Source organism: Myxocyprinus asiaticus, chromosome 23 (assembly GCF_019703515.2).
Source record: "Myxocyprinus asiaticus isolate MX2 ecotype Aquarium Trade chromosome 23, UBuf_Myxa_2, whole genome shotgun sequence".
Taxonomy (NCBI): Eukaryota; Metazoa; Chordata; class Actinopteri; order Cypriniformes; family Catostomidae; genus Myxocyprinus; species Myxocyprinus asiaticus.
Window position 1 is genome coordinate 34,468,051 of NC_059366.1, and position 12,041 is coordinate 34,480,091.

Sequence of the window (12,041 nt, forward strand, 5' to 3'; positions counted from 1 at the left end):
TCGCGAGTGAGACTTGGTTATGACCATGATAAAAACAAAGTGTTTCTGAAAGCCCCTCCAAAGACGTCACTGACATTTTATGGAAAGTTGGCTAATATTTTAGGATTAAAACCAGGGGTTGCTATAGAAACTGGTAACCAAACTCATGAAAATCATAGTGTTGGGTACAAGCCTGTGACGTATGCGCCCTATCAAGCAGACATAAATGGTGGGTTGTACATCATGTATATCTACAAGAATATTATAGAATATCAATCAGTTGGTGATCATCATGTTCCGCTACTAAGGTGTGTACATATAGACGGTGAGAATAACAAGATTGTTAGTGTTAGATATGACAGACCGCATTGTGTACCAGTTAATAAATCGTCCATCACCGAGATAACCAAACCATAAGTGAAAGACAATCAAAATCAAGATGTACGTTTCAGTTATGGGAAGGTGTGTGCTAAGCTACTCTACATACCTGTGAAACAATTTGTTTAAAAATGGCATATTTCAACAATCACAATGCCAGCCCCATGCGTTATGTGGCCTATTACCAGAATCAGGCCAGCAATGGACTCCCCGGCTATGCCGGGGGCGGGGTTATGTATGGAGCTGGTTTGGGGGGGATGTTTAGAGGACCCTTTAGAATGGCCATACCATTGCTAAAACGAGGATTTAGCATAGCCAAGCCACATCTTAAATCAGCTGCAAAAAACATACTAAGTGATGTTGTAGCAACACACTTTTAATAACAACAGTACTCAAGACGGATCCGGGCTAATGGTGATGCTCGCAAAAAAGCATCTAGACCACCAGGGGTGCGGAGGAGTGGCCAAACGCAGAAGAAAACAAAACATACACCTAAGAAAGTGTCAGTCGTAAAAGGAGACAACAAAACGTGCTACATCAAAAAGACCAAAGAGCTCTGTTAAAACAATATTTTAGATCATGGCTTTACTACACAACATGTCAGAAGACTGTTTAAAAACCGAACTGGATCTGTTCACAGTGCCGTTGACTCAAACTGCTATTGAAAAAAAATACTTATATAGAAGTACCACCATTATCAGTGATATCGGACTCATCACCTTTGGAGTTTTTTATTGCGGGGACTGGAGAGGATTATGTAGACCTAAACAACACACTGGTGTTTTTGCATCTCAAAATCACTAATACTGACGGCACAGATATTGCAGATGGAGCCCCAGTGGGTCTTATTAACTATGCAGGGGCAACAATATTTTCACAAGTGGATGTGTCGCTTGGAGACTATCTTATATCACAGAGTTCTAGTACACATCCTTATTGATGCAAAATAGAATGTCTTACCAATTATGGTAAAGATGCCCTTGAAACGCTTTTCTCTGCAGGGCTCTTTTACAAAGACACGGCTGGTCATATGGATGTGGCAGACCCCGCTGGGGGTAATCGCGGTCTGACAAAGAGAGCGGCCTTTACCAACGGCAGTAATGTGGTTGAGCTACTCGCACCCGTTCACAGTGATATTTTCTTTCAAGAAAAACTGATGCTTAATGGGGTGGACATTAAAATTCGCATGACGAGAGGTAAAGATGAATTCTGCTTGATGAGGAGTGATGCTGTAGCCTATAAACTAAACATCCTGTCAGCCTCGCTATTTGTGAAAAAACTGTCTGTATCACCAGCTGTGAGATTGGGGCATGCACAAGCACTGCTCTCAACAACTGCCAAATACCCCATCGACAGAGTGTGCCTGAACAACTTCTCAATTCCTGCAGGCTCACGTGTCTGCAATCAAGAAAACTTATTCTTAGGAACTCTATCAGAATCTGTTGTTCTAGCGATGACTGATAATGATGCGTTCACAGGATCCTATAATAAAAACCCATTTGCATTTAAAAACTTTGACCTAGAATTTTTGGCCATTTATCTGGACGGACAACAGCACCCAGCGAAGCCTCTGCAGCCTGAATATGAAAGTGGTTCTGCAGTGTGGGAATTTTACCAGTTAGCGTTGGCTTCTGGAAATCATCTTAAAAATCAGGCTCTATCTATTGATAGGGAGGACTTTCTGCATGGCTATACCCTCCACGCATTCAACTTCACACCAGATGAGGAGTGCAGTCAGCACATATCGCTTATCAAGTCTGGAAATATTAGACTAGAAGCTCGGTTTAGACAACCACTACCCCAAACAATCAACTTAATTGTTTATGCCATATTCGAGAGCATCATAGAAGTGTCAAATCGCTGACAGATCCTGGTTGATTACTATTAATATGTAAAAATGGACACTGTCCAGCTAACGACTATCATGGATGAGATCTCATGCAACATCCATTTTCTCAGTGTACTCCCGTGTGACTATCTACCAAAAGACCCTTTAAGAAAATTACCATCAATGGTTATAATCAACACACATCCTTCAGGACTCCCAGGTGAACACTGGTTAGCCATCTACATAAATGAGGATGGTGTGGGGTGTTTTTTCGACAGCTCTGGTAATAAACCAGATTACCCCCGTTTTCCGCCGATTATCAAAAACTTTCTAAACCGTAATTCTAGTGTGGTACAGCATTCATCAGTGCAAGTCCAAGATTTTTCATCAGAGACTTGTGGTCAGCATTGTGTGTTCTTTCTCTACCACCTGGCAAAGGAGTATGATTATGCTTGTGTTGAAGCTGTATACCGATGATTTTATTAAAAATGACAAAAAGGTGTCAGCTTTTGTGAAAAAAACAAAAACAATCTCATTGTAATAAAAATGTTTTCAAGTGTGTTCAGACAGGTGAAATGTTTGTCTTATGCTTAATATTTTCAATAAAACAACTAAAGAACAGAAATTTCTTCTTTTGACTCTTTATTATACAAACAACACATTCAACAATATAGATAATAAGATCAAAACATGAGAACACAGAACATACAAAACTCTGAGATTAAAAACTTAGCCACTGACTCTGGTCAAGAGTGGGTGAAATGAATACATGTCCATCTGAATAATTTGAATGTGTTGATGGTGAACTTGGGTGTACTCTGTTTTTTACTCTTCTTAGATGAGCTGGTTATAGTCGGTGTCGATTTGGTTTTGAAAGAGTTAATTGCATGTCTGACATAATGATTTGGTACCGTTAAGTATGGTATGTTTAAAGTAGCAAAAGCCTCCAGAAACTCATTCCATCCAACAGGTCTCCGTGCATCAGCAATCTTTTGTGGAGCTGTGACACCTTTAAATTGAGCATGTGTGAACCAGGGATTGTTCTACTTTTAAACACAAACTCGCCTGACTCAGCCCAAGAAGTGACATCTTTAGTTTTAGACATTTTATCTAAAATGTAATGAACGTTTTTTTACACTCTTCTGTGGAACATTCTTCAAAATGTCGTCCACATCATTATCTAAAACATCCTGGACACTTACACAGACTGTCGCGGGTGGGTCTTCTTTTTCTACGTGGTCAGGCTGTGGAAGGGTTAATGTTAATGTGTTGGTTTCCCTATCCCTTCTCTAGCAAGTGTTAATCCCCAAAGTTATCTAGAAGCAACCAAGCTGGAGATAAAAGGGATTGCAATGCTTAAGAGGGGCAGAAGATATCCACCCTGTTGGTTTATCAGCCATCTCTTTCTTTTAACCCCAATCTTCTTATCTGCAACAAATTTGATCTCGCTTTTCCTCCTTCTTAGCTTCTGGTATTGTTGTGATGTGAGTGGTATATTGACGTAGAGCACATTAAGAGCTACTTCACACAATGTCACAATGAGCTCGTCTGTGGCAGACTGTAAATTAATCCGTCTCTGTTTGGGTGTTGCTTTTAATAATAATTTTAAAAGAGGCATGTTTCTACAAAGTCTAGCAGGCATTTTCACCGTCCAACAGTTTTTTCACTACCTTCTTTTCTGGAGGTATACTACAGGATGTGTTGAAAGTAAATCTGTTCTGAGCCGATAGCGTTCGCATATTTTTGTTTTATAATCAATCATCAGGTATCCGAAAGGTTTGTTGGTTGCATCTTGATAGCATTCCATAAATTTTGTGTTACCGGGATACATTTGCCTTCCTAGTACATTGACCTGATTGGTATCTCTGTGGTTTTTAAACAACATCAGATAATTTGTGTTTAAGCTGATGGTCCTGCTGGATTTACCCTGGCAAAATAAATTCTGTACAATATAAATAGCACTAAGATTACTGTGGTGAACATTTTGTGTGAACACCTTCTCCACATCATTGCTACCGCTGGCCTCTTTCATCAGGTCATCAAGGATCAGTAAATTCGTTTTGTTGACGGGGAACAAATCATCAGAGTCTGTGGTAGTCCTTCAACAAATTTAATTTTGTACATTTTCAACAATTCATCATACAATGATTGCCAACAATCATAAATATACACAATATTTTCAGTTTTTTTAGAAATCAACCGTACAGCATTTTGCAACAACATTTTTACAAAATATGACTTTCCCAAGTTTGAAGGGCCACTTATCACACATGAAAATGGATGCTGTAATCTGAAATCAAAACCAACTGTGTCTTGCACACCCCATGTCCAAAGAGATTGTCAGAATCCATATCCTCTTGTTTATACTGTAAAAATGTTTTAACATAATCACAAAACAATGTTTCTGATCGTTGAGGGAAATGTCATACCTCATCCACCTTCGTTACATCATAACCCTTCTCCACAGCCTTTAACAGTTCGATACTGACCCAGCAGCCTGAAATAGCCCTTTCCTCATCAGTGTGTGTACACAGGGTGGTCTGATTCTGCTGATCCGTACATGTACGGCAGAGCGGAAATGTCATGGTAACTTGCGTAACCACCATTCCCTGATGGAGGGAACGAGACGTTGTGTTGATGTAGTGACACTAGGGGTCACTCTTGGGAGCCCGAGACACCTCTGGTCTTTGATAAAAGGCCAATGAAAATTGGCAAGTGGTATTTGCATGCCACTCCCCTGAACATACGGGTATAAAAGGAGCTGGTATGCAACCACTCATTCAGGTTTTATGCTGAGGAGCTGAGACAAGGTCCGGCCATTTCAGTGGGTAGTTCAGCGTTGTGGCAGGAGGGACACAACGTCTCATTCCCTCCATCAGGGAACGGAGGTTACGCAAGTAACCATGACGTTCCCTATCTGTCACTCACTCGACGTTGTGTCGATGTAGTGACACTAGGGGTCCCTGTACGAAACGCCACAACTGGCTGAACTGTGTTACTTGAACTGGCGGTGTGTGATGGGCAGACAACTGTGTGCCTCATAGCCAGCGCACCAGGCCAACACGTAACCTCCCCCAACATAGTTATGAGTGTCGAACGGCCCTTTGGGGACAAGTCGACTACCCAAAAGATAGAGACAGGCTAGCCCAGTCGTGGCCTCTTTTCCCCTTCTTTTTTTTCCACTCCCTAAAAAAAGGGGGAATATCCGACTGGGCCGACCAGGTCTAGTCGGGGGGTGTCCCTCCCAAGGGGAGGACACCGTGGAGACCACACCTCGTCCAGAGAGAGGGGGGATATTTAAGTGGAAAATACGTCACATGGTCTTGCCGACCATGTGGAGAAGTCTCATGGTAGATCCTACCCAACGGGGGAGGAGTTACTACAAACATAAAGACTGTGGCAGAGGGGGCTCTGCCCAAGGAAGACGCAGTTTGCCAACAGGGAAACGAATTAGCGGAAAATATATATCGCATGGGGTTACTTTACAGGGAACCGCCACATGCGGAGCACCTACCCCAGAACAGGGCTCTTAGTTAGCACGTGTACTGGGCCGGCAGCGAGTCTCTCCGAAAACTCGACTGCCACAGGGCTCGGAGGAAGTCAACCAGGGAACATAGTTTGTGAACACTACTGGGAATTAATGGCGCACGTCTTCAGCTCAGAGGAGGTGAAAGGCACTATGTGCAAGAGATACACCCGGCCGGCTATCCCGGGCTTATCCGCTTGTATTGCGTGCCACTACCCGGGATGAAACCGGTTCCACCCGGAGGTTGTAGAACCTCGCAAAGGTGTTGGGTGTTGCCCAGCCCGCAGCTCTGCAAATGTCTGTTAGAGAGGCACCCCTGGCCAGGGCCTAGGAGGCCGCTACACCCCTGGTAGAATGGGCTCGTAGCCCTACCGGTGGCGGCACGTCCTGGGCGTGATATGCCATAATCTATGGCATCAATGAGCCAGTGGGCGATCCTCTGCTTGGAGGCAGTGCTTCCTTTCCGCTGTGCATAAAAAGCAGACAGAGCTGCTCAGAGATCCTAAAGCTCTGCGTGCGATCCAAATAGATGCTTAAAGCGCGCACCGGACACAACAACGACAGGGCTGGGTCTGCCTCCTCCTGGGGCGGCGCTCGCAGGTTCACCACCTGGTCCCTAAAAGGCGTCGGGAAGAACACCACTTAGTGAACAGACACCACTTAAAGGCATACAGGCGCCTCGTAGAGGGGGCCCTAGCCTGAGTGATCGTGTCTACCACCGCGGGTAGTAGACCGCTTAGGTCTTCCACGTCCCATCCAGGGGCCAGACATGGAGATTCCAGAGGTCTGGTCGCGGGTGCCAGATGGTGCCCCGTCCCTGAGAAAGAAGGTCCTTCCTCAGGGGAATTCGCCAGGGGGGCTGTTACGAGGAGCGTGAGGTCCGAGAACCATGTCTGGGTGGGCCAGTAGGGTGCTACCAAGACGACCTGCTCCTCGTCCTCCCCGACCTTGCACAGTGTCTGTGCAAGAAGGCTCACTGGGGGAAACGCATATTTGCGCAGTCCAGGGGGCCAGCTGTGTGCCAGCGCGTCTATACCGAGATATGCCTCGGTCAGGGCATACCAGAGCGGGCAGTGGGAGGATTCTTGGGAGGCGAACAGATCTACCTGTGCCTGTCTGAATCGACTCCAGATCATCTGGACCACCTGAGGGTGGAGTCTCCACTCTCCCCTGAGGGTAACCTGCCATGACAGCACATCCGCTGCAGTGTTGAGGTCGCCCAGGATGTGAGTGGCTCGCAGCGACTTGAGGTGCTGCTGACTCCAGAGGAGGAGACGGCGGGTGAGTTGTGTCGAGGTAGAATCGAGACATGGATGTACACATCCTTCAGGTCTTCCATCGCAAACCAATCTTGGTGCCGGACGCTCGCTAGAGTGCATCTTTGCGTCAGCATCTAGGACGGGAGTCTGTGTAAAGCCCAGTTCAGTACTCGCAGGTCCAAGATTGGCCGCAACCCACCGCCTTTTTTCGGTACAATGAAGTAGGGGCTGAAAAACCCCTTCTTCATCTCGGCCGGAGGGACAATCTCGTCAGATGTACCGACGGGTGGGGTGAAATTTTAGAGAAATATACTCTTTTAGAGAAATATACTCTTTTATTTCTGCCGAAGCGCCCAGGGGCATTTTCTGCAGTGCACCAGTGCAGAGGAGGGAGAAGCCGCTGAAATCCGCTGTCAGATCCAGCAGAGGTGAATGAACAGTAGTAGGGAATTCAGCTCAGTGAGCATGACCGTTCGGCTCCGAAGAGAAAATCTGAATGAGTGGTTGCATACCAGCTCCTTTTATACCCGTATGTTCGGGTATAAACCGACCATGCAAATACCACTCGCCAATTTTCATTGGCCTTTTATCAAAGACCAGAGGTGTCTCGGGTTCCCAAGAGTGACCCCTAGTGTCACTACATCGACACAACGTCGAGTGAGTAACAGATAGGGAACATAAGCTTGCCACCAGTCCTATAGGGAAGGACAGGGTGAAGCAGTTTTCGCGGAGGCAGTACTGTGGCTTTGACAAATCCATAATAATTTTCAAGAGGTTCAAAATCCTTGAAAATTATTTTAGCAGTGTTCCAAGCACACTCCCACATCACTTCTACCTCTAACCCATATGCATGCTCTAAAATTTCAACCTTATCATCAAACTGTCTTCTGAGTGTGCCATAGGGCAGTTTTGATAACGGGTGTAAATGGTTAGGATTATAATGACATTCATGCCCAAGAAACATACAGCCGTTGAATTTGAGAGCCTTTTTTACACAGGTATTTTCCAAATCACCATCTCGCCGTGGTTTAATGCATGCTGAATGTCTATACCGCGTGTTGATTTAACATTCTCAAGCCATTCAATGGAAATGGCTGTGTAGGTCTTGTTCTGACTGGTGTACGCATTGTTATGGGTCAGAGCTATAGTGTCTTTTGGTAGGAAATGGGTTTTATACACTGCCATACAACATGCTGCTAAAGTGGTGCATCTAAACGGATCAAGTTTGGTACACTGTTTGAATTAATCGTGGTACTTCATGCAAGCCTCCCTGAGCAAAAGGACATCATTCTTGCCACACATAGCAAGTTCTTTTTTAAAATCAAACACTTTACCCGATACTGTAACATACCACTCGTCAAACAGAGCCCTCTCTTTGTCAGACATTCTCTCATAGCCGTAGAAATGCCTGTCCGGGTATTTGCCTATGTAATTCTCATTTTCTAATCTGTTGAAATTGTGCGGAAAATAACTGTTCTCTGCGCAGTTTAGATTTAACGCAGCAGATGTCATGGACAAACGCATAGGGATGAATGAATAACTGTCAATATAGTGCTGCTTGAATGTGTTGTCATACATTAAAATTATCCGACATCCTTGCATCGTGATTTTAAGAGTGAGCCCTGCTTTTGTGAAATATTCCAAAAGTATAAAGTTATCAAAACCAGAAGCATTGTGGGCAACCCATGTGAAATTCTGATAACGTGGATGTCTAAACCTTTTAACAAGTCATTCTATACAGTCTGGACCAGCGGCTGTGAACTCCTCCCCTTTAAATGTAATGGCACAAACGAAGTTTGCAACATGTTTACCATTTATGTATTGCGTCTCAAAATCATAGAATATGTACTTGTCACTAGGTGCCTCGAGCATTATTGGTTGTATAAAGCAGTGATGTACACTGTCATTAATCGATTCCTCACCACAATGGATACACTGATCGGTTGCACACTTGTGTGGTTTGGGGTTGGTGGCACTGACATGATAACGTATTACATTTTTGGCAGTATTTTGTAACAGCACACTGTGCAAACTTTTGACCTAATGTCGGTTGCTTATGCACGTCATAACAATAGTCAGATGTGCAGTACCGCAAACAGTTGCTGCATTGCTTTGACGGGGTACTTATAACAATCAGGACCATTGCAGATATCGCAGACATATTTGCAACGATGATCTCTATGGTTAGTAAAACCCTGGTAACAGTAGTCACACACATATGGAGTACCTATGAATGCATTCAACTTCTTAATCATAAAATAGTGGCCATTGTGCAGGTACAAGAATGCTGTCTTGTGATAAGCGTCATTGGACGTATACTTCAACACACCAGTGCATGACCTACAGAAGACCACTATTTTAATGTGTAACATCAGTTCAAAACATGTGATATCATTAAACGCTATCTTATGCTGTTCTGAATACCCCCCCATCTTCTGCATCGCCGCTGCTATAGGTTCTAGATTTGTGTGTGGTTTTTGAGGGTTTAGAAAATGTGCCAAGCAGATTGCAAAACACAGATTATTTGATGTGTTGATGGGGCAGAACATATTCATCTAGTTTCTGGAGATCACATCGTTATGGGCAAGATCACGTATCTTTCGATACACACCCCCTTGTTTACTCCTTGCTATAGTCACATTTAGATCCAAACTATCATCAACCCACACTTCAGAGTTACTTTGCATTATCTTTTCAATCTGATTTAAGACATCCACACTGTAATCGTTGCTAGGTGACAAGACAGTGTTAACATCAGTGGTTATACTAGGACCTCTCAATGTTATGTTAATTAACCCATCATCCCCAGCCAATGGTCTGGAAAATGACACTATTTCGGACAAAATATCATGCAAAAATATATAGTAGGCTGCTAAGTCTGTGGCAGATATCACATGCAGATTTATACGCTGACGTATCTCCAAACAATTTAATCTGAGTCTCGGGATCACAGTATTACCACCAATGTCACCACCCTCTCTTACAAGCATGTCAATATCAGTGGGTGTTAATCCCATATTTGGTGCTATAGAATCAAATGAATGGGTATAGATAACCATCCGTATCTCGCCCACCTGGTGAGAATTGAAAACACTGTCTAATGCTGAATTTGGATCTGGTTGATCGTCTGACATTGATCTCACAATGTTTAATAATTCTAGCAATGTACCAGTTGTAGAATCAGATCTATTAATCTCATCCATTGTCTGAATTAAATAGAGCAATATTTCTGTGTTGCTGCACAGTTCAAGGGGGATCTCACTCTCGTCGCATCATCTAAACCTAGCTGCTGGCCCCTGATCACAACCATCCGACTCCCGACAATGTTTTGCCATTTTTAAATCAGATCTTTTTTTATTTAAACCACACTTAGGGGTGTACAGTTAAAATAACTAAGGATACAACTATGGAAATAAAACTAGACCCATACAGTAAAAAAAAAAAAAGGTACCAAAACATCAACTATTACAACCAAACTAAAATGACATACAGTGGGAATAAATGTTGAAAAAAATAGATGGTATAAAAAACACAGTTAAAAAAATAACATTTTTACAACTCACCCGAATTTCTTTTTAAGCATGAGTACGACCTGCTTTAATAAGTCCGTTGTCAGGTTTTGATTGCGGGCTGCTCGTTGGCTCACCCCACCATGCAAACGCTGCATCGCTATCACTTGTTTAATCCAGATACCTTGTTGTTGTAGTGTGGCCTTCACAGACTGTTTGCAGTGCATCCGGAAAGTATTCACAGCGCTTCACTTTTTCCACATTTTGTTATGTTACAGCCATATTCAAAAATGGATTAAATTCATTATTTTCCTCAAAATTCTACAAACAATACCCCATAATGACAACGTGAAAGAAGTTTGTTTGAAATCTTTGCAAATTTATTAAAAATAAAAAATGAAAAAAAAAAAAAAATCACATGTACATAAGTATTCACGGCCTTTGCTCAATACTTTGTTGAAGCACCTTTGGCACCAATTACAGCCTCAAGTCTTTTTGGGTATGATGCTACAAGCTTGGCACACCTATTTTTGGGCAGTTTCTTCCATTCTTCTTTGCAGGACCTCTCAAGCTCCATCAGGTTGGATGGGGAGCGTCGGTGCACAGCCATTTTCAGATCTCTCCAGAGATGTTCAATTGGGTTCAAGTCTGGGCTCTGGCTGGGCCACTCAAGGACATTCACAGAGTTGTCCCATAGCCACTCCTTTGTTATCTTGGCTGTGTGCTTAGGGTCATTGTCCTGTTGGAAGATGAACCTTCGCCCCAGTCTGAGGTCCAGAGCACTCTGGAGCAGGTTTTCATCAAGGATGTCTCTGTACATTGCTTTCCCTCGATCCTGACTAGTCTCCCAGTTCCTGCCACTGAAAAACATCCCCACAGCATGATGCTGCCACCACCTTCACTGTAGGGATGGTATTGGCCAGGTGATGAGCAGTGCCTGGTTTCCTCCTGGCATGACACTTGACATTCAGGCCAAAGAGTTCAATCTTTGTTTCTCATGGTCTGAGAGTCCTTCAGGTGCCTTTTGGTAAACTCCAGGCGGGCTGTCATGTGCCTTTTACTGAGGAGTGGCTTCTGTCTGGCCACTCTACCATACAGGCCTGATTGGTGGAGTGCTGCAGAGATGGTTGTTCTTCTTGAAGGTTCTCTTCTCTCAACAGAGAAACTCTGGAGCTCTGTCAGAGTGACCATCGGGTTCTTGGTCACCTCCCTGACTAAGGCCCTTCTCCCCCGATCGCTCAGTTTGGCCGGGTGGCCAGATCTAGGAAGAGTCCTGGTGGTTCCAAACTTCATCCATTTACGGATGATGGAGGCCACTGTGCTCATTGGGACCTTCAATGCTGCAGAAATTTTTCTGTACCCTTCCCCAGATCTGTGCCTCGATACAATCCTGTCTCAGAGGTCTACAGACAATTCCTTGGACTTCATGGCTTGGTTTGTGCTCTGACATGTGCTGTTAACTGTGGGACCTTATATAGACAGATGTGTGCCTTTCCAAATCATGTCCAATCAACTGTATTTACCACAGGTGGACTCCAATCAAGTTGTAGAAACATCTCAAG

The 12,041-nt window shown here is 43.8% G+C and overlaps 1 protein-coding gene across 1 annotated transcript; it reads left to right on the forward strand.

Annotated features, from left to right (window-relative positions):
• Nucleotides 1-488: 488 nt before the first annotated feature.
• LOC127413798 (uncharacterized protein F54H12.2-like) lies at nt 489-2,221 on the forward strand. Its single transcript, XM_051651213.1, has 2 exons — nt 489-603; nt 1,359-2,221. The coding sequence occupies exons 1-2, from the start codon at nt 489-491 to the stop codon at nt 2,219-2,221; spliced, it is 978 nt and encodes a 325-aa protein (XP_051507173.1).
• Nucleotides 2,222-12,041: the final 9,820 nt, after the last annotated feature.

What these genes read in the sequence shown, in the direction of transcription:
- LOC127413798 (XM_051651213.1), top strand. Translation starts at nt 489, where the DNA reads ATGGCATATTTCAACAATCACAATGCCAGCCCCATGCGTTATGTGGCC. An exon ending in CGGGGTTATGTATGGAGCTG is followed by an intron (nt 604 to 1,358) that starts GTTTGGGGGGGA and finishes TTTTCTCTGCAG; the next exon opens with GGCTCTTTTACAAAGACACG.